General features: G+C 38.1%; 1 protein-coding gene across 27 annotated transcripts in view; it reads right to left on the bottom strand.

The window, feature by feature from the left end:
* Window positions 1-2,373: 2,373 nt before the first annotated feature.
* The window catches only part of UBR5 (ubiquitin protein ligase E3 component n-recognin 5), a 140,954-nt gene continuing 121,547 nt past the window's right edge, over window positions 2,374-21,780 (bottom strand). For 20 of the 27 annotated variants that reach the window (XM_043507469.1, XM_038389368.2, XM_038389362.2 and 17 more), the window contains 12 exons: window positions 21,376-21,619; window positions 19,194-19,305; window positions 17,820-17,964; window positions 17,378-17,508; window positions 16,657-16,717; window positions 14,421-14,596; window positions 11,493-11,577; window positions 9,810-9,965; window positions 9,249-9,362; window positions 7,193-7,337; window positions 6,415-6,500; window positions 2,374-5,380 (listed from right to left, as the gene is read on the bottom strand). In XM_043507469.1, coding sequence (XP_043363404.1) covers window positions 5,168-5,380; window positions 6,415-6,500; window positions 7,193-7,337; window positions 9,249-9,362; window positions 9,810-9,965; window positions 11,493-11,577; window positions 14,421-14,596; window positions 16,657-16,717; window positions 17,378-17,508; window positions 17,820-17,964; window positions 19,194-19,305; window positions 21,376-21,619 — 1,668 coding nt within the window. In that variant the 3' untranslated portion in view covers window positions 2,374-5,167. The remainder of the gene's footprint in view (window positions 5,381-6,414; window positions 6,501-7,192; window positions 7,338-9,248; window positions 9,363-9,809; window positions 9,966-11,492; window positions 11,578-14,420; window positions 14,597-16,656; window positions 16,718-17,377; window positions 17,509-17,819; window positions 17,965-19,193; window positions 19,306-21,375; window positions 21,620-21,780) is intronic. The other 7 variants (XM_043507472.1, XM_038389366.2, XM_043507483.1 and 4 more) reach the window with 1 other exon arrangement.

Here is a 21,780-nt window from a genome sequence, read left to right as displayed (position 1 = left end):
CAGTCTTCTCTTTTCCAGACTAAACAAACACAATTTTTTGTATCTTTGCTCATAGGTCATGTTTTCTAGACCTTTAATCATTTTTGTTGCTCTTCTCTGGACTTTCTCCAGTTTGTCCACATCCTTCCTGAAATGTGGCACCAAGAACTGGACACAATACTCCAGTTAAGGCCTAATCAGCGCAGAGTAGAGCAGCTGAATTACTTCTCATGTCTTGCTTCAACACTCCGGCTAATGCATCCCAGAAGGATGTTTGCCTTTTTTGCAACAGTGTTACACTGTTCACTCATATTTAGCTTGTGGTCCACTATGACCCCCCAGATCCCTTTCCACAGTACTCCTTCCTAGGCAGTCATTTCCCATTTCCTTTGCGAGGTAAGGAAGTATTCTCAATTCTACAGATAAGAACTGAGACAGAGCTGTGTGTAGAATGTTACAAAGAAAGTCCATGGTGGAATTGGGAATAAAATCCAGGTTGCTCTTGGCTTCCTGTTCTATACTTTAGCCACACAAGCATCTTCCCTCCAAAATCAATCTTGAGGGATTTCCCCCAACCCCACACAACAATTCTCAGTTACTCCCTGGAAGTATTTCACAGAAAACCTTCCAAAATCAAAAGCTGAAAATCCATGGAAAGAAACTTTTCAGTTATCTAACAGTGTTTCTCAATGACCAGTCTGTGGACTGGGACTGGTCCCTGAGATCTCCCTGACACAGTTTAGAAAGCAAGATGGTCCTGGTATCAAGAAGGTTGAGAAACACTGATCTAACACATAAGGAATTCAGCATGTCTGAGTCATTTGTTTAGTGACAAAATTTGCAAGACAGTTTCAACACAAAACAATAGGAAATTTAAACTAGGATAGGTTAAGTTAAGAACACTGGGGAAAATATGACGCACCCAATGAGAGAGGGAGAATCAGTGTTAAAAGACGTCTACTGTAGGGAATAGTTTGTAATGTAACTGGTGGCAATAAAAAAAGGCTGCCACAGTTTTGGGGTGCAGAGATATTTCACAAATCAGGAACGTACTGTCTTCTCTACACAGCTTTGGTGCAGCTGCATCAGGAACATGATTCCATTTCAATTATCCAGGTCTTGGAGGGCCCTCTAAAAACTTCATATGATTAGTTTAAGATAAACAAATTTCAGTTTTAACATTTGGATTTGGGACAAATGTCAGAAACTGAAATTTGGATAACTGGGGATTTGACTATATCACAATCAGTCCCAGGCAAACCACGAGTAGAAAGACAAACTGGAGGGAGTTTAGAGAAAAGCAGCAACAATTTTAAGATATCTGAAAGGACTGACGAATGAGGAAAAAAATTAAAAGTCAAATATACACAATGTGGTCAAGAAATAAAGAGAGGGAGAGATAAAAATATAGAGAGAGTAAACAGAATGGAAAGGAGCTATTAAGGATAGTGGAAGGTGTATAATTATGATATATACTACATATTGGTTATGACAGGATGACATTACAAAAGGAAATTTTAGGTAGAATAGCAGGGAAAGCTTCCTGAGTCTGGGATATATTAGACTGTGGAATGATATTCCAAAGGCTGTTACAAAAGACCCCATCAATAGATACCTAGAAGATGTACCTACCATAGGTAACAGTACAGCAACTACAGGGAGATGGACTGGATGACCTGCATATTCTCTTTCCCCCCCACCCCCATTTGAATGATAGAATTAAAGATGAAGGGCATTTTAACATTTTCTGCCCTTGCTCATCCTTGGATGGGTGAATTTTAAGTAAATCAGAATACCCCATTAGTTTTGTATATAGTCCATGCTTTTACAATTAAAAAAACCCCACACTTATCTTTGGAAGGGAAGAGTAAAGTCCAGTTTCTCATGCATTTGAAATTACTAAAATTCTGCAAGAAATACATTTGCTTTTGCTTGCAAATTTTCTAGTCTATTACTCTTCTCTCCACTTTTAGGTTTAATGAACAGAAATCTCACTTGCAATTGCAAAAAACAGTTGTCATTTCAAAGCCAAACTGGGAAATTATACCAGCTAAGTATGAGAAAAAAACCCAGATCATTTTTTAAAATCTAGAATCCCAGAACAGGGTTGCAACATGAAATTTAACTTAGGTAAAGTGTATGATTATTTGAACAGTGACTACATTAAAATCCAGAATTCGCCTGGTTAGCATGATGCGGTATATCATTACAATAGGAACCAACTATTGACCTGTTGGCAAATGTTGACATTTTATTGGAGGCTGCTGTACTACTTAGAGCATTATGAACACTTGAGGAATTAGGCCATAAAACTGAAATATTACAAACTTTTCTCCTTTTTTTCCTTTTATTTATCTACCGCATCTTAAAAATAAACTAACAGAAGGGCTTAAGTCAAAGGGAAACAAGGTGTATGATTTTAATTAACATTTTTCTTATTAAAAACCTTGATATTGCTTAAATATACCATACAGAGAAAAGCTATTTTATAAAGCAACATACACATTTCAAGTCAATGATGGCAACATAAATTATTCTGGCTTATCCCTCTGCTTATGTTATCAGAGTGCCTTGGTTGTGTATATATGGTGAACTACTGTATAAGACTAGTTACCTGTGTAGTTTCTGCCTAGCTATACAGTACAGGTTTTAAAAAAATGTTTATGCTATATACAGAAATATATATACATATAACATATATTTATATGTTATACATACACATACATTTTTATACATATACACACAATACATATATACACAATACTTTACACTTACATACGGCCTTTGATCAGAGGATCTTGGATGAGTTTTACATCATTAAGCCTCACAAAGCTTTTGTGAGGGAGGCAGCTTCTTTATTTTATGGACTGTGAATCTGAGGCCTGATCTACAGTTTTTGTACCAATATGAACTATTTCAGTTAGGACTGATTTTTTTTTACTGAAGTATTTATACTGGTACAACCCCTAGCGTGGACAGTTATACTGGTATAAAGGTGCCTTATACCTATATAGTGTAGTCTCTTCCCATGCAGGAATAGCTATACTGGTATAAAGCACCTTTATACCAATATATAACTGCACCCACATCAGGGAGGTTGTACTGCTTTAACTATACACGACTCTAGTAAAAGCAGTACAGCATGTGTTTAAGTCTTTGAGCTGAGGGTTTGTCTAAAATAACTTGCTGAAAGTCACAGTGGCAGATTCAGGAATGGAATCCAAAATACCAGACTCCCAGTCCCCATTACCTAACCACTTGAAACCTCCCCCATGACTATGAGGGCTGTTCTTGGGAATGCTATTATTTCATTAATACATGTGGAAATATTTCTACTGCATATTGGTGCATCTGCAGTTTAACTAAGCAAGTCTAGAAGAGTTAGTCTTATAAAACAATTTTCAGAGTCAAAGTGGCACACATGGTGATCAGAGTTATGGTCCCAAGTCCTCCTCCATGCATGCAAGATTTAGAGGTGCTACAGAAGCAGGATGCTGCATTTTTAGGTAGGATGGAAAAAGGAAGGAGTTTAGGTCACTTTTGGCCATCCACCTCCGCTTGGCACTCAAAGTGGCATTAACCAATTTTGGTGGAAAACCAGTTTAGCACCCCTCAGCAAGAAAAGGTCATTGCAATATGGAGTCTCAGAGTGCAGGGAAAAGTAGGAGAACAAAGTCTCATCAAAACCCATCATCATCAGTCTATTCTATTAAGTCTTAATAAGCATCAGAATTTGATAGCAAGGGCAGCCAAAGTTGCTCCTTTCTTTACTAATAGCCTTCCAACATTTATAATGGAAATCATTAAAGCACTAAGAATTTAATGACAAAAGTACTAGGCTACTGTATGTTCAAAAACTACCCTTGTAAGATCAATAATCGCTTTATTAAAAAAAGATTGGACATACCGTAGGTCCCACTACAATGAATCTGCAGATTTATTCCATCATAATCCATTTTGATTATTAGGGAGAAACTTTCCCTTAAATTCTGCATTTTTGTGAAGAGAAGGGATTGCCTGGCTCGCTCTATTCAGGATTCTCTGCTAACTGTAAAATGTGGGCTGAACTGCTTCCATTATTTATTTATTTATTTATTTCTTGTTTATTATATAGTGCAGATGCAGATCAATTTTTCAGTTCAGAAATTGAGATTTTTTTAATGGACAACTGTGTCTGGTGTAGGCTGTTAAACTAAAATATTCAGAGTTACATAAATAAAAACTATTGTGTCTTCAATATGACTTGGTATTTTGTCTATAATTTCTTTATTAAAAAACTGTAACAAGATACTTAAAAAAGGCTAGATACAAAAGTAGTTAAGCTGCTCACGAACATTAAAATTTTCCAAAATGTATCTTCAATAATCATGATCTTATAAACATTTTACAGTTACCAGAAAGTGCCCAGGCTGAGTTTACACAGTTGAGATACCGCAGTTCAAGTGTCTGGTTATAACTGGAAGTGGAACAATCTCCTGACTGTCTGCTTACTGAAACAGGGATACAAAAATGTTGATTGTGAACTATGAAATAATGTGCATTGGCCTCATCATATGTACAAAAAACCTCACTAAAGGTACAGATTACATGCAAAATATTAGTGATGGGATCTAATGTGCCAGAGTTCAATGCAATCAGAACAGAAATTGCAATGAAAGTGGTTTCATAAGTAAAAGTGAATGATTCCAACTCTTGGATCTGAACTGTGAAGAACTTTTTACAAGTTCAATATACATGATACACAACTGCAGCCAACCACAAATTAAACACCATAAAAAAAAGTTAAAATAAAACACAGAACATACTTAATTTTTTATTTTGAAATTCCCTACTCCCTCTATACAAGAGCCTTTGCTGAAACTTTTCACAAAGGCAGCAGTGAATTTTCTGAACATTTTACATATTTTCCCTCAGCAAAAAGATAAATCACAGTGTAAATTATATTGTTCTGCTGTCATCTTTGGCTGGGGTTAGGCCAAGAAGTTATTGACTAGCGAACTGTTACAGTCAAACATTGCTAGTGCTCCTTAGGCCTGTAGGTTACAAACTTAGTACAGGAATGTTTGCATTTAATCAAAGTACCACCAGGGGTATGACAGCATTAACTTTCATAAACTTTTATAGACAAATGGAAAAATCTACAAAACTTAGCTAGTAATATTACACAGCAATACACACTTTTTATACTCTACACAAAACCAAAATTCTTGGTCTTAATGGCGAGTAACAATTTCTGTTTCAGAATCTGTTTAGAGGAATAGAGTGGGACATAAAGGCGAGAAATGCAAGTATTTGCTGTAGGAAGATGTTGGTCATCTGGTGGTCTTATTGTGATGGATGGCATGGGCTGGAATCCCTCCTCACTGGCAGGCAATGATGGGCTTGATGTCCAAAAGTAAACCTAAAAGAATAGAAAAGTAGGCTGTAACTTTTGCTGGTCTAGAAATATTTAAACTGACTCCATGGTATAAACATTGGTATCACATACTGATCATTATTTTGACATGAGTAAAATGGAAAAAAGTCACAGGGCAGTCCTGGTGCTTGATCATAAAACATTCCTTGTACTGTAGAGACACAGTGGTTACACTGTACTATTAGGACAATGTTATACTCCCAGTCATTTCCTCTCTTCTTTCAACTACAAATATATAATACCACATTTATCAAAGCAACACTCTCCAAATGATATTAACCACATCTTGGTGCAGGAAGTTGGGATTTCCTGTCCTTTTGGGAAGAGGATAATGTCTGTGTATCAGAAGCTTTTATATATAATCGAATTAGCCACTTTATATCAAATCAAATTACTATAAAGTACAGCATTGATACCAAATGCATTAATAGCTAGCAATTGCAATACCAAGAGTTTACTTGAAAAGTATTAGAAGTGTGAAATATCCTCTTGCAGAGCCAAGTGAATACTGCATTGCACCCTGAGTTCTCTTTGCCTAAACCAATCTACTCTAGATTTTCCTCTTTTTACACCAGTCCTGGTTTTCTTTTTTGCAGAGTTCATTCAAAAATGAGAAGGTTCACATCTTTGAGGTGATCAAAAGAGAACATTTTTAAAAAAAATGGGTGAATACACTGCACAACAAGCAAACTTTTCCAATCCTCTATAAATGCAATTCAAACCTGATACTCTGACCACCTGTTAGCGTGAAACCTCTCAAACACGGACTGCATATATGCTTGAGAGTTCTGAGATATGGACAATGAAAGATACACCAATATTAATTTTCTTGTGAACAAAGCTAGGTTTCATATTCAGTCTCCAGATTGAAAACCTAATGCACTAACTCCCTAGTACTTACTTTGCCACTCTACCAGTGTAGAAAACCTTTCCATTAAAAACAAAAAAAATACTGAAAAGCAATACTGATTGTTTAAAAACAGTCTTAAGCAACCTTTTACAGGGGAAGGACAACTTACTAGATCTTGTCTTTCTGTCATACTCATCTTCTCAACTATGGACCAAAACCAACGCTTGAACTGCAAAAGCTTCTCAGCATTTTCTCCTGTTTGAAACAGAATAATTAAATTAAATGCATTTGACAATAAACATTTAGAGCACATGTTTTATACACACCAGCAAGTAAAATACTTAGGGTCACTACCCCTCCCAACAAAACCGGCACATCAGGAACAAGGACAATTCTATGTCAAATACACATTCAAAAGTGTTTACATTAAAGGACTAGACTGAAGAACACTGGTGTAAAAAACTAATAAAATTAAGATACTGTATGATTTACTAACTAGTTGTATCTAAGTTCGTAACAGGTCAATGAAATATTGCTTTAAAAATATTACAACTACATCAATCATAACTCTAAATATATGGTCAGGCCAGGATTTGACATGAAAAAATAGCACAACCCATAATTTGCTCTCCTTGCATTCTGATGGATTATTTATATAGTGATACTGAGGTTGTACCCTGGAAAGAGTTGTGTATTGTTCTCTTCCATTTTGAGTAAAGATGCTTAAAAGTGGCAAATAATAGGGTCCAGCAAACTGAAAATTCTTTTAACATATTATATTTAGAGCCATTCATTAAGGTCAATGAACAGAGCTGGTTTTAAGCTTAGAAAAAGTTGGAAAAAAAAATCATCTTTGCTATCCATCTCTACATAAAAGGACAGACAGGTGAATAATGCTAAAGTTTAGCTGTACAGCTCATTTCCTAAACAGACTACGTATTTCATACCTGACTCATCATTGAAAGAGGTAAAGCTGATCAGCATTTGCACGTTTACTTCACCACAGCCGTTTACCAAAAGCCTGAAATCTTCTGCTGTCAAGTCTTCTAATGAATTCTTTGGAAGCACATCCAGCAGACCTTTCCTCATTGCCTGAAACAGTCACACGATTCACTTTACACGGATCACCTTTGCTACTGTTTAAGTGAATCGCTGAGAAGTTACATACAAGGAAGTTCACAGCTCACAAATATCAGTTGATTTTCCTCTTGGCCATTCACTTCTTCCATGTTCAATCTCAAATGGTAAAAACGTTTTTTTGAATGGAAGCTATATGGGCCCATGGTCTAGAACTTGCAGTATTCAGGCCGAGACCAGCAACAAACATTGCTAGACTGAGGGAACCAGTGACAATTATTTTTAAGGTTGGCACCTTGCAAACCACTGGTAGTACAAACCAGTGTACTCTCTCTCACTGGAATTTGAACTTTTCAATATAGCCATTTTTTCTATGTCCTACTCAGTTACAATATATCCACAATTCTTTTTATTACCTTGCTGTCCTCTACCTGAAATTCCCACTTCCTTGAATTATGATACTGCTTTAAAAATCTGCCACTTTGAGAACCACTAGACTTAAAAACTAATGCTGTAGCTGTATCTCATTAGAAAGCCACTAAAATGAGAAGGGGTATGGACAGCTTCCACAGGAGAAGAGATTAAAAAGACTGGGACTGTTCATCTTAGAAAAGAGACAACTAAGGGGGAAATACGATAGAGGTCTATAATATCATGAATGGTGTGGACAAAGTCAAAAAGGAAGTGTTATTTACCCTCTTCACATAACACATGAATCAGTGGTCACTTCATTAAATTAATAGGCAGCCAATTTTAAAAGCAAACATATGGAAGTACTTCTTCACATAATGTAGTCAACCCATAGCACTCGTTGCAGGGGATTTTGAAGGTCAAAAGTATAACTGTGTTCAAAAAGAATTAAATAATTTCACAGAGAACAGGCCCATCAATGGCTGTTAGCCAAGATGGTCAGGAGCACAACCCCATGCTCTGGGTGTCCCTAAACCTTTAACTGCTAGAAGCCAGGACTGGACAACAAGGGATGGATCACTCAATCCCCTGTTCTGTTCACTCCCTCTGAAGCATCTGGCACCAGACACTGTTGGATAACAGGATACTGGGCTAGATGAACCATTGGTCTGACCTACTATGGCCATTATTATGTTCTTGAAATGAATATTCAGGAGACACTAACTAATAAATCATGTCAGAACTGCAATTTGGGGCACGGGAAGGTGGGGAGGCAAATGACAATAAGGAAATATAATTTCAAAAAGTCTAATATCCCATGGTCTACAATGGTTGGAAACAGTTAAGCAATCCAGTAAATTGCCCTAAACACTGGTCTCTGAATCAGTGATCACAAAGCAAATATTTTTATATCTAATCTTCTATTTCAAAACAAGCTTCTAAAAACAAGATGAAGTTTTACTTTTAATATAATTTGAGACAGATTCTGGTCAGTTTTCTTGTTTAAAAAAAAAACAACCAACAACGGTAAGAACAAAAATTCTGCTGTCACTAGCCACACTGATCCTGCATAGAGCAGGCATAAGGAGGCCAGAAGCTCCAGTGACTTTATGCTGTCAGAGTTTGGCTTGTTACATCTCTGAGCCAAGAGGTTAAGTAAATCTAGGCTGACAAAGAAATATAGAAAAATGGAAGATTTTACAGAATCCATATGTCTGAAGATAAGCATTTCTACAGTATACATGTTATATAAACTCAAGATATTAATTTTTAAATCTATATGTAAATGCTGAAGTTTAACTAGTCATTGAGCTAACTTTAATTCTTAATTTGAATTTATATCCTTCTTTCTATTCAAATGAGCTTTTAGGGTAATCGAGGTCTCCACATAATTAAGTTAGCAACTGTGTAACAAGAAACAAAGATTAATACCCTTCAGAAGTTGGACAACTTGGAATGGAACGCGGCATATGCAGAAATAGACAGTATCATTCCAAAAAACTACAAAGCTCTTACATGTAGAGGTTGTTCTGCTACTACCAACATTCTGTGTTCTGCATATTTCCGGACATATTCATAAACATTCTGAGGGGTTACTGGTATATTTACACCATTGGAGATAAGTTCAACCTATGATGAAGTAGCAAAAGGGAAGAGGATTTAAAAACACTTTAAAAGCAGAAAAAAGCAACAGTTAAAACAAGAGTATCATTTCTATTACTGTATGCAGTAAATATATTGTGGTGTTATACAGCTTTTTCACTCTTAAAACAAGTTTTCAGTGGGTTACTGGTTCGGACTATTATTACCATGAACAGAAGTTTTACATTTAAAACCAGTCCTCATGATGAGACCAATAATACTGATACGGCTGATTTCTCATTTAGATTATATTAAACAGCCCATAAATTCTAGGGGTGGGATATTCAAAAACACGTAAGTGATTTAGGAACACAAATCCCACAGACTTTCAATGGGTCTTGGGCTCCTGAACACACCTTAAATCTACAGTCTGCGGTTTGACAGGCTATGAACAAGTAACATTAAACTGTAAAGGCAAATTCAGCTTGTACCTACCTGCCCTCCACCCTCCTCCTTGCACAGGTCTATTGCAAATGCTAAATCCATTGCTGCAAAAACAGCATCAGCATCCGTGCTCTGGGAGGCTAGGATAAGTTGCCGCAAGCTCTCATACATAACCGGATCAAAAAAAGCAAAGTCATGCCAGTTCACCTAAAATAAGGTAGATATTTGATATGTAGCATTGTTTTTATAAATATATTCAACATAATTAGAACTGATAAAATATGTACACTAGCATAAGGCACCTAAATAGCCACGTAATGAGGCATTTACTCAGACACTTGGAAAGAATGGCAATAAATAAATATACATACATACATACATACATACATACATACAAGTAATTTCCATTCTCATCCTGATTTTCTGAGGTGCAGGAACATAACACCAGACTGAAGTGCATTGGCAAAGCACAGAGATGGTTGTAAAGCATTTTCTAACACTAAGAATGACTATAGATCTAGGCAACTGAACTCTTGGAACGCACCCTTTTCATAAATCAGCTTGGATCAGAACAGACCTTGATGGATTTTTCAAGAGGATTTGAAAATGGGGTCACGTGTCACCACTCCTTTTCTCATCTCCACACTCCCTAAAACTCTGGAAGGAAAATTCACCTGCACCTTTACAGAAAGAAAGCTTCTTCCCAGCAGCTGTAAACTCCTTTAGGTGGAGGTTTTGTGTGCCCAGTAGTTGCCCTCCTCAACAAGCAGATCTTTTGAGCAGATCCTTTCCTTTTTTGCCCCATTTTGGGGGCCTTTGCTCCATCGATTCTGTCTTTCCATCTAAGACAGTACTTTGTGGTGCCCCTAAACTCAACTACAGGGAATTTTGGTGCTTCTCATTTTCCCATGTTGCCCACTCCTCTGCTGTCGACATGAGGGAGCCCTAGGAGGCTTTTACTCAGATGGTAGAGCAAGGAGAACGTCCTTCTGTTTTGGAAAAGGGTCAGGGTGTTCTTGTGCATCCATACCTGCTTGCTCCTTTGTCACCATTCCCCTGCCCCATTTGTTAAAATCACATCCATTTTAGACAACAACAGGCTCTGATGGGTTTTTTTTTTTTTTTAAATTTATAAACCAAAATGAAGGCCAGGGATAATGGAAAACATTGTTCAGTTTGTTGCATCAGGCACCATATTGAGAGAAATATTGCCAAAAGATAATTAAAATGTGGTCTTGACCTAAAACAGTTAAAACATAGGCAATTGCTGGACTGCATTTAAATTTTATGTCTACACCTGAAGCAGAATTTGAAATCTGATTAAAGAATTCTCTCAATTGTTAAACAAAATGCCTTTTTGAAAATATTAACATAGAAAGAGCAAGAGAACTAATGCTACAGCACTGGTTCTTCAACTTCACGAGCAAAAAAAAAAGAAAGGAGATCAACCCTGTCCCATTTTAAATATGTAATTAATAGAGACAGATAGATATAGATGTATATAGAGAGAGCGCGAGCGCACACATTATGTCAATGGAAAGCCACCTCAGTCAATTCCTTGGCATCCACTTGGCAAACTCAGTTTAATTGTAAGACAAAAAAATCAAAACTGTTTTAATTAAATCTAGTATTGCCAAACAAGCACAGTGTTAACATCAAAACATATACTTTGTGTAAAAAAAAAAAATTAAATCTTATGTACTTAAAGGCAATTCAGATGTCTGATCAACTTACTTTTCTGCCCAGAAGAACTTTGATAACGTGTCGGTTTAATGTGATGGGACATAGTTCATTCTGCAGTAAGCACAACCCTAGAATTCTGAGAACAAAAAGAGTACTATTAGAAAATCACAAAAGGAAATTATTTAAAAAAGTGGGATTCAAAAGAGTTTCTTGAATATTTCAAGAAGAAAAAAATAAAATAATTAACTCTGGAATTCAGGTTGAAGCTAGCTTCCAATTATAAAACCTCATATTTAAGACTTCCCAATGCCAACATCCCCCAAAATAAATCACTGTTTCTGAAATGCAGTACCTCATCCCATGAGGAGAGTTTATTCTAGGAAGTTTGGTTAAAAAAATAAATAATCCGCTATTTTTCCTGAAAGAACAATCATGGGTAAAGGATCACTTCCTCAAAAATACCTGCTGCAACAGAACTCCACTCCTGGAGACTAAAAATCTCCACAGATATTTCTATGAAAGAAAATATCCCAAAACAATCACCAAGAATATAAAAATACTGTTAGTGGAAAGAAAACAATAAACCTATTTTATGTGAGACTCAGCAAAAATAGGGATAAAATAAGAGGGTTCCCAAAAATTTAAAGACAGGACAACTTAGGCAAAAACTGTTTCTGCAAAAAGGCTGTTAAAATGAATTTTGATGGCTGCCTTCTGGCTGATCAATTACACTTCATAAAGGTGTGAAAAGAATTCTAAATACCTGCCCTATAAATCTGTTTAGAAAATTATGAGTCTGGCTGTGTAAATAAATATTAAATGACTGAATGAGTTTTGAAGCTATGAGTTCAGTTGTTACAATAAAAAACGCAGTCAGACAAAACACAGACATGGTTCTTCTGGAATCAGGAGAATCTGCTATACTGGAGTGAAAATCAAGAAGTGATGGGATTTTTAAGGGTATCATTCTTCTCCAGGCATAAGCCTATGGACTTCCAGAAATTCGCTCTAAAAAGCGCCTCAGCAGAGCAATCCCACATGTTTTTCTCATGATCACCTACTTCAAAGTGAGGTGCACTGAGTCCATTAGTGCCAATGGGGTGCAAAAACATTCACTGACTTATTCAGGAGAGCAAACACTGGTCACAAGCCTTGTTCTGAAGCACATGATCCCACAAAGGAACAATGACAGATGTCAGAAGCAACCTTCTGTCACATACATTTTCACTGGAGATGAAGCAACATGGTAGGAAGACAACACCAGGCCCCACAATATATTCAGAACTGAAAAGTTACCTTTACTGTATGAAACGGTGTAATTGGAGGACTTCATCCTATCCTACAATAGGTTCTTATTCTGCCCTCATCGACAGTATTGAGAACCTTCAAGTAGTGTTAGGCAACACGACTAAATTCTGTCATATGTCATTTAGTCTCCTTCTCTCATCACTCCCCAGGGAGAGAAGTTGTGCAGTGTAGTGTTTTGTTTAACACACACACACTACTATGCATTTATTTCAGAGAAGACAAGGTGAAAGAAGAGCACTTTGAATTTGGAGTGGAATGTGGTGAGGTTTGTGACAGCCCTTAATTTGTGACACAGTTAATTCCAGAGTCAGACTAGTCACTGAGAAAGCTTTGTCTCCTGCACAGACAAGCTTTTTCCCTGTGGTAGAAAGTTTCACTGTGCCACAGAAGTAGAGTTCTTGACTATGGTCCTCATCCTGGTGCTTTAAGCCGTCTCTTTAAACATTTTGGGCCCATGCCACTAAGCTCCTTGAAGGTAAGGACTGAGATCTTGAACTTTACTCAGTAGTCTCTAGAAAGCCAACATATAGAGCAGAGGCCAGGTCTGATGGGCTCAAAGCAGCTAGCGTTGCTGAGGAATGCAGTGCAGGGTTCTGTACTAGTTGGAGTTTCTCCAAGGACTGGTGTCTTCATGCCCAAGTATACTACACTGCTATTATATAGACATAAGGTGATGAAGGCATATATAAGAACAATTGAACATGCATTGAGAAGTCTAGAAAAGTGAAATGTCTTTGGAGTGAGTTCTACTTGATACACACTTTGTTTTCTTGGGAAGAGAAGCCTTTCCCCCCCCCCCCCCCAAGTCAGTTCCCAACAACATGAGCAGGGTCCTGGAGTCCATCTATACCAGAGCTAGCAGGTTGTTTGTGGAAACACAGCTTGAGCGCCTATTTTGTAAGAGCTTTACCAATGTGGGAAATTATTGATAGTCATGATGTCCAGCAAGGATGCTCAACTGCTTATTTGAAGACTGTTTGCCTATGAAAACTTGGAAAACTCTGCGTGTGTGGGGGGGAAGGAGGAAGAGGGAACAGGGGTGTGAAGAGAGAGAGAGAGAGAGAGAGAGAGAGGGAGAACCAGGAATGATTTCAGGGAAACTCACTTTTGAACGTCAGAGCCCATGGTGACATCTGGACACAGATATCAAAGCCAAGACAGTCTGTTCTGCCGGCTGTGCATGTGCAACTTAGGACATAATGTGGATGGTACCAGGGGACTTTAAGGTCCTGCTTCTCTGACATACTTGCAAAATAAAAAGGAGGCAGGGAAAGCAAAAGCACAAAGATACAAATTTTAGCTTAAGAAATCAGCAAAATAGTTGCCTTTTACAGAAAGTTTATGTCCTCAGAGACCAGGGAGTCATGGGACCTGAAATGCCAATGGTGCAATAAATCTGATGCTACTAACATTTTATTTTCTTTCTCTCTCTCTCTCTCTCTCTCTCTCTCTCTCACACACACACACACGTACGTATGTTGAGGGGTATTAGTGCAAAAATTGAAGATTTCTCTCAAGATTTAATAGACTGAGTTGTTCAGGTTCCCCCACATGATTTCAAACCCAAGATGAGAACTCTATTACAGCTTTTATCTTTGGAGAAATATAAGCTATCGAAATATCTGAAATGCCAAGAGAACACAAGACTAGCAAACTAGCTTAATATTGTACCTGCCAATGTTTCTGAAACAGTTCAGCCTTGCCTCTGTGTTTTTGCCAGGCCTTGGCGTATAAAAACCTCGTTTCCCAGGTTGGTAGAAAAGTGGTGCATTATCATCACCATCATCTGTATCATCCAATTCCATGTCCACCACACTGCGACTGGAGCCATGTCGCTTTCTATTTTCCTAGTACAAAAGATTAAGAAGCTAATTTAGAATCTCAGTTAAAAATCAAACATCTATCCTATTTTTGTTACTCATTGAATACAGAAACCTGCTCACTATTGAACCAAAAGATTTTTGAGTCTCACCATAACAAAAGTCTGGTAATATTTGGAAATGGTGGATTTTTAAGTAATTGAGCAATTATTTCATTATTTTGAAAAACAACAAATTAAAGAAGCAGATCTTTTCAGCAAAGAATAAGTAAAAAAAACACCCTTCATTTTATTAGGGCTGTCGATTAATCAGAGTTAACTCACGTGATTAACTCAGAAAAATTAATGGTGATGAATCGCACTGTTAAACAATAGAATACCAATTGAAATGTATTAAATATTTTTCAGTGTTTTTCTACATTTTCAAATATATTGATTTCTATTACAACAAATACAAAGTGTACAGCACTCACTCCATATTTATATTACAAATATTTGCACTTGTAAAATGATAAATAAAATAGTATTTTTCAATTCACCTCATACAAGTACTGTGGTGCAATCTCTTTACTGTGAAAGTGTAACTTACAAGTGTAGATTTTTTTTGTTACATAACTGCACTCAAACAAAACAATGTAAAACTTTAGAGCCTACAAGTCCATTCAGTCCTACTACTTATTCAGCCAATCGCTAAGACAAACAAGTTTGTTTACATTTACGGGAGATACTGCTGCCCACTTCTTATTTACAATGTCACTTGAAAGAGAAAACAGGTGTTCACATGGCACTTTTGTAACCGGCATTGCAAGATATTTACCTGCCAGATATGCTAAACATTCGAATGCCCCTTCATGCTTCGGCCACCATTACAGAGGACATGCTTCCATGCTGATGATGCGCATTAAAAAATAATGCATTAATTAAATTTGTGACTGAACTCCTTTGAGGAGAACTGTATGTCTCCTGTTCTGTTTTACCGGCATTCTGCCATAGATTTCATGTTATAGCAGTCTCAGATGATGACCCAGCATACGTTCGTTTTAAAAACACTTTCGCAGCAGATTGGTATCACCTTTGAGTTTTGTCCAATGTGAGATTTCTAAAAATAGCTACAGCATTCGACTTAAGGTTTAAGAATCTGAAGTGCCATCCAAAATCTGGGAGGGACGAGGTGGGGAGCATGCTTTCAGAAGTTTTAAAAGAGCAACACTCCAATGCAGAAACTACAGAACCCAAACTACCAAAAAAGAAAATCAACCTTCTGCTGGTGGCGTCTGACTCAGATGATGAAAATGAACATGCGTCTGGCCACTCTCCTGTGGATCGTTATTGAGCATAACTAGTCATCAGCACGGACGCATGTTCTCTGGAATGGTGGTTGAAGCATGAAGGGACATATGAATCTTTACTGGATCTGGCACATAAATATCTTGTGACACTGGCTACAACAGTGCCATGCAAACACTTGTTCTCACTTTCAGGTGATATTGTAAACAAGTGGGCAGCATTATCTCCCGCAAATTGTAACCAAACTTGTTTGTCTGAGTGACTGGCTGAAATTGAGTGGACTTGTAGGTTTTACATTGTTTTATTTTTGAATGCAATTATGTTTTGTACATAATTCTACATTTGTAAGTTCAACTTTCATGATAAAGAGATTGCACTACAGTACTTGTATTAGGTGAATTGAAAAATACTATTTCTTTTGTTTTTTTACAGTGCAAATATTTGTAATCAAAATAAATATAAAGTGAGCACTATACACTTTATATTCTGTGTTGTAATTGAAATCAATACATTTGAAAATGTAGAAATCATCCAAAAATATTTAAATAAATGGTATTCTATTATTTAATCACGCGAGTAATCTTTGTAATTGTGTGAGTAATTGCGATTAATTTTTTTAATCGCTTGACAGCCCTACATTTTATGTGACAAGAGGAGATAACTGAGGCAAAATGGCAGGTCATTTACAGGTTGTTACGTTTATTTTAAAAAACCATACATCTTTTTATGGCAAGCCAATATAACTAGATCCTAAATTTCCTTCATTTCACAAGTGAACCCGATGCAAAACAGATCTCTTACCTGTACCTTATCTGAGGAGTCTAGCAACCCAAGATCCAGGATACTGTCAGCTCCATTTTCCCTGGGGAGAGGGGAGGAGAAGAGGCAAGCCAAGATTTAATTTACCATTATCAATTAATAGTCACATTCTGAGCGGAAACTAGAAAAGTTTATTTTTTAATGAAAAGTCAAAATAATAAAACTAGATATGATTCTGAAAACAGAATTTAGTAAAGAAAAATTTGAAAGACTGCAAACTCTTTATTATGCATGTATACAGATGAGTTTCCTCAACCAATCTCTACAGCTAGACAGGAGGAATACTAAGCCATTATAACCAGGTTCTGAAAACAAACTGTGCAAAGTGCAGTTTCTCGCCAATTTGGTTTTAAAGCAAAACACAAACAAGAATACCATATTATTATTTATATAACAATGGGACCTAGATGCCGAACCAAGATAATGATCCCATTGTGCTAGACACTGAACATACACAATGTAAGAATGCCTCAAAGAGTTTACAGTCTAAACAGACAAGATACACGTTGTGGGGAAGAGGAAGTACTTTCTTATTTTCCAAATGGGAAACTGAGGGTACTAATATCAGGTGACTTGCCCAAGGCAAACAGGATACCTGTGACAGAGCAGGGAACTGAACCCAGATCTGCTGGATCCTAGATCACTGTCTTAACCACAAGACCAGCCTTCCTTTTTTTATCTGAATCTTCATTTAATCCTTTACCTTCCATGTGCAATAATGAGTTCCATAGCCTCATCAACTCTTGCTCTAAGGGAATCTTCGCTTGCTAGTAACAGAAGCAGCTGAGCAGGAGACAACTCCAGTAGCATACCTGTGATTTTGCTTGCAAATGCCTGGAAATAAGAATTCAAGATCTTACTGTCGCATCATTCCTTCAGTGCACTCGCTTTCAAATGGGGTTTTCTGAAAACCTTCATATCTTAACACACCCACGATTTAAAACAAATTTGTGAGTCAAATGACAAGCTGTAGAAATACAAACTAAAGAAAGTCACAAAAGAGATAAAAAAAATACCCTTATAGAATTCAACTATTTTAATAAGTCATGAATTTCACAACCAAAGGCTAAAGAAAAGAAATCTTAAGTGAAAGATACCCATAGCAACAACAATAGACTTAAGTGTACTGCGCAGATTGGCCTTACTGGTTGCATTGCTTGTACACGAGGGTAAAGCCTTTCTCCAAGGGCCTGTCGATGTGCTGGAAGAGGATCAGGATCATCACTAGGATTCCCTTCTGAGGCTGGTCTAAAGGGCCTTGTGTCAATGGAAAGTTGTCTTCTAAAGTCCCTTTAAAAATGACAGTTTACATCCCTCTTGGTTTATATTTTGTGAAACTTGATAAGACTATGTTAGTTGCAAAGGAAACGTACAAATCTCTTGGATAATATTATTTATGTACAGATAAAATAGTATGGACCAGTTTGTGCAATTGTAATATTCCATGTAGTTAGTTGGATATAAAGGTCTGGGAAGGGAACAGAGTTGAATTCTGTCAATCTTTTGGAGAAACAAGGTGGACAACCCACTAAGTAACAATGGTGGCGTTTGTAATAGATTTCTTGTCTTGGCTACTGCAATGACAGGAGTAATTTGTGAGATGGGGTTGAACAACGGTCTAGTGATGCTGAAATGGGCGTATTCATTAGATCATGTATTTATATTAAAAAAAGAATATGGAAAGTTATTCAAAATAAGTGTTCTATCTTGAAAGAGAGAAGCTTAGTATCCTGTCAGTTTGAAGAAAGGAGAGTCCAAATTTTAGAACAGACAATTCATGTATTTCAGTGGTTCTCAAACTTATTTGATTAGGCTCCCCCCAAATACATATACCACCATCAGGCTTTGAAGGCAGAGCAGAGAGCAGCAGCTGCTGGCTGGGTGCCCAGTTCTGAAGGCAGTGCCGCGCCAGCAGCAGCAAGGAAGGATGGCAACGTGAAAACTGATATTCATCAATATCGTTTTTCACAGCAGGCTTAACACCCCATTGCCACCCTTACTTCTGTGCTGCTGCTGCCACCCCAGGGCTGACAGATGGAGCCGCACCACCTCCAAATGAGGAATTGGGCCGGGGGGGAGGAGAGCCTGAGCCTGGGCTGCCTACCCATGAGAGATGGGGGTGAGAGCCCAAGCCACCTCCCCATGAGGAATGGGGGGGGAGGAAGGAGAGGGAGGAGAGCCTGAGCCCAGGTGGAGGGGCTTGGGCTGTCAGCCCTGGGGCAGCAGGGCTCCAGCTGTCCCCTTTATCCCTGCCTTCTGGGTGTGCACGGCACTTCTGAATGAGATCCAGCCGCCCAGGGCTGAAAGCCAGAGCTCTTTAAAAAAAAAAAAAAAACCACACCCACACACCACCACACCCACATACAAGAACACTCGCACAGCTTGTGCCTCCCTTGACACATTCCCACACCGCCCTTGGGAGGCCCACCCCATAGTTTGAGAATCGCTAATCTATTTCATAAAATACTTGTGACCAGTTACAGTTACTGTAATCTATAAATTACAGATAAATCATGTACCTATCCCTGTCTCTTCGAGAACCAGCTCGTAAGCCACTACTCCTCCTCATTTCCCTTTCACGCTCCCTCTCTCGATCTCTCTCCCCTCTATTTCGCAATCTCTGCATCAGACCTGAAAAAGAAAAAAATGTTTTAAACTTCTCATACTTATACAATGCAGTGTACTTTGAGCTCTTTATTGCATAGCTTATGCAGGAAAAGAGCACAATTTTAGTGGACTAGATGGCTTAGCAAATCACAATGGGATTCAAAACTTCAATCTAGTTAAAAGTTTATTTTTCAGCTTTTGAAGTCTTATGGCAGGTGTATGCTTTCAAATAGTAAGGATTTGTTTTCTATGTCACAGACTCGGTGATTAAGCTGTTTCAAATGGTTGCTGCCTGTTAAAGGGTTAATCACTATTATATGTACTCCAAGGCCTGGTCTATACTACAGCATTAGGTCAGCGTAAGCTGCCTTACGTTGACCTAATTATGTTAGGTACACACTACAGCCTTGCTCCCACTAGTGTAAGTGCCCTGCTACACCAACATAACTCCACCTCCATGAGAGGCGTAGGGTTTATGTTGGTATAGTTAAGGCGACGCAGTGTCCCTGTAGACTCTGCATTACTTACATCTATTGGCTGTCATTCTTGTAAATTTACAAGAAAGCTGGCTCCACAGCTTGGCTGCTACCAGGTCTCCACTCCAAGGTGAGCTGCCATCCAGGCACCCTGTTCCCGGCGGGGAGCTGAGGAGAACAGGGCAGCTGGGCTTCCCGCAGGAAGCTGGACACGGAGCTGAGAGCCCTGGCTCTCAGTCCCCCACTCTGCCACTCTTAAGTAAGGGGAAGCATTGAAGAACATCAGTGTGGACATGAACCACCCGCAATAATTAATACAGTGGCTGTAAATTGACTTAACATAGGTTGATTTAATTTTATAGTGTAGATATGCCCTGAGAGACTAAAATATTGGGGTTAGGCTGAAACAGCAGTTATGGAGATTGAAGAGGTGATATTTCATTCAGACTTTGTACACAAATCCAGAGCAGCTGGATGTTTCTGCTAAAGCGATCAATGAATTTTTGACATGGATTTTATGTTATTAGGAATTAGCTAATACATAACTAAGATAAACAGAGAAAGTTCATACGTTCAGATCAAACGTAGAACTCTACACAAATTCCAACTAAAATGATCTGAGCAGAGGTTCTAAGAGGAATTGTGGGGAAACAGAGCCATTCTTACCATAGAATCATAGGACTGGAAGGGACCTCAAGAGGTCATCTAGTTCAGTCCCCTGCACTCCTGACAGGACTAAGTATTCTTCTTCTATTATCCTGGCCCCCAAATAGTGTGTAGGTGAGGAACAGCTGTAGAGTGACTCCAATGCCACTACTATTAAGTCCACAGACTTCAGTAGTAGAGGATTAGAGTTTGAATCTCACAGTGATGTTCTCCACTCTTCTGCACTGCTCCAGCCACACCAAACTGTCCAAGTACAGTTGCCATGTGACCTGCTCCCACCACAGCAAACCCACAGCTGCTCCATTACATTTAGGATCTTTTACCTCAGCTATGACAGTAAGCATGCAGTTCCTAGAGTTATTTTAGTCTTCCTGAATACTCAGAAGTGCACCGGCACACGTTCAGAATCTCTAGGAAATCGCAAGAACTAGATATTTCCCTCCCTGCCATGAAAAATTTAGTTTCTGCAGAAACTGAACTTAAATTTCTACAAGAGAAGTGCTGGTATAGCATACCACTTCACTCATATCTCAGGGACAAAGTGGGACTGAATGGGATGGTCATGGGCTAGAGAGCCTTTCACATTTCAGTTGTCTGTTCATGACCATATTGGCAATGTCCAAATATAGTAGATAAGTGGACAAGTACCTAGCTCTTAAAAAATACTAAATCAGTATCCCTTTTTGGCAATTCTGACCAAGAAGCAAAGAATTGAATGGATGTATCCTTTCAGCCTGGAGGAAGTTCCTTCAGGTCAAGGCTGATTCACATTTTCAGGGAATCAAGGGAAGAAGTTATAGCCACTAGTTATTTAGCCATCTTTCTGGTTTTCCTAATGTATATTGAACTTTTAGCTCCCTGATGGCATAACAGAGTTAATATTCCAAAGTGAAAAGCGTGTCCAGAGTTATGATTAATGGTAGCCATGGAATACCTTCTCTATGGTACTTACTTGTATGGGTACCCTTGTTGGCATTCTGGATGCAGTCTAAGTTTGGCAGTTTCTCATTTGATAGAAAAGCCTGTGCGATGGCAGTATAAAAACTTCGTGCCACACCACTGCCTTCTCCTGGCTCATCCTTAAACGTAACTTTTACTCTGTGAACAGCCATTGGAGTTGTAGCACATCTGCGACCAAAATGATTGTTGAGCTGCCTCATCGTCTGCTGAATTAGAAGATCTCTATCTCGATCAACCTAGCAAATACATAGGCTAAATTAAGTGTTTGCCCTTCTGTAATGATTGCCATAGCAAAAGATCAAATATTAATTTCAGCTTTAAATGCCATTTCAAGAGGATTTTTAGTATTTCAGAATAAAAGTTCCCATGCAATACTATGATTGGAAGGAGCCACCAG

This window comes from Dermochelys coriacea, chromosome 2 (assembly GCF_009764565.3).
Source record: "Dermochelys coriacea isolate rDerCor1 chromosome 2, rDerCor1.pri.v4, whole genome shotgun sequence".
In the NCBI taxonomy this organism is placed as follows: Eukaryota; Metazoa; Chordata; order Testudines; family Dermochelyidae; genus Dermochelys; species Dermochelys coriacea.
The sequence above is the reverse complement of the archived record's forward strand: the minus strand, read 5'-3'. Positions and strand labels throughout refer to the sequence as shown.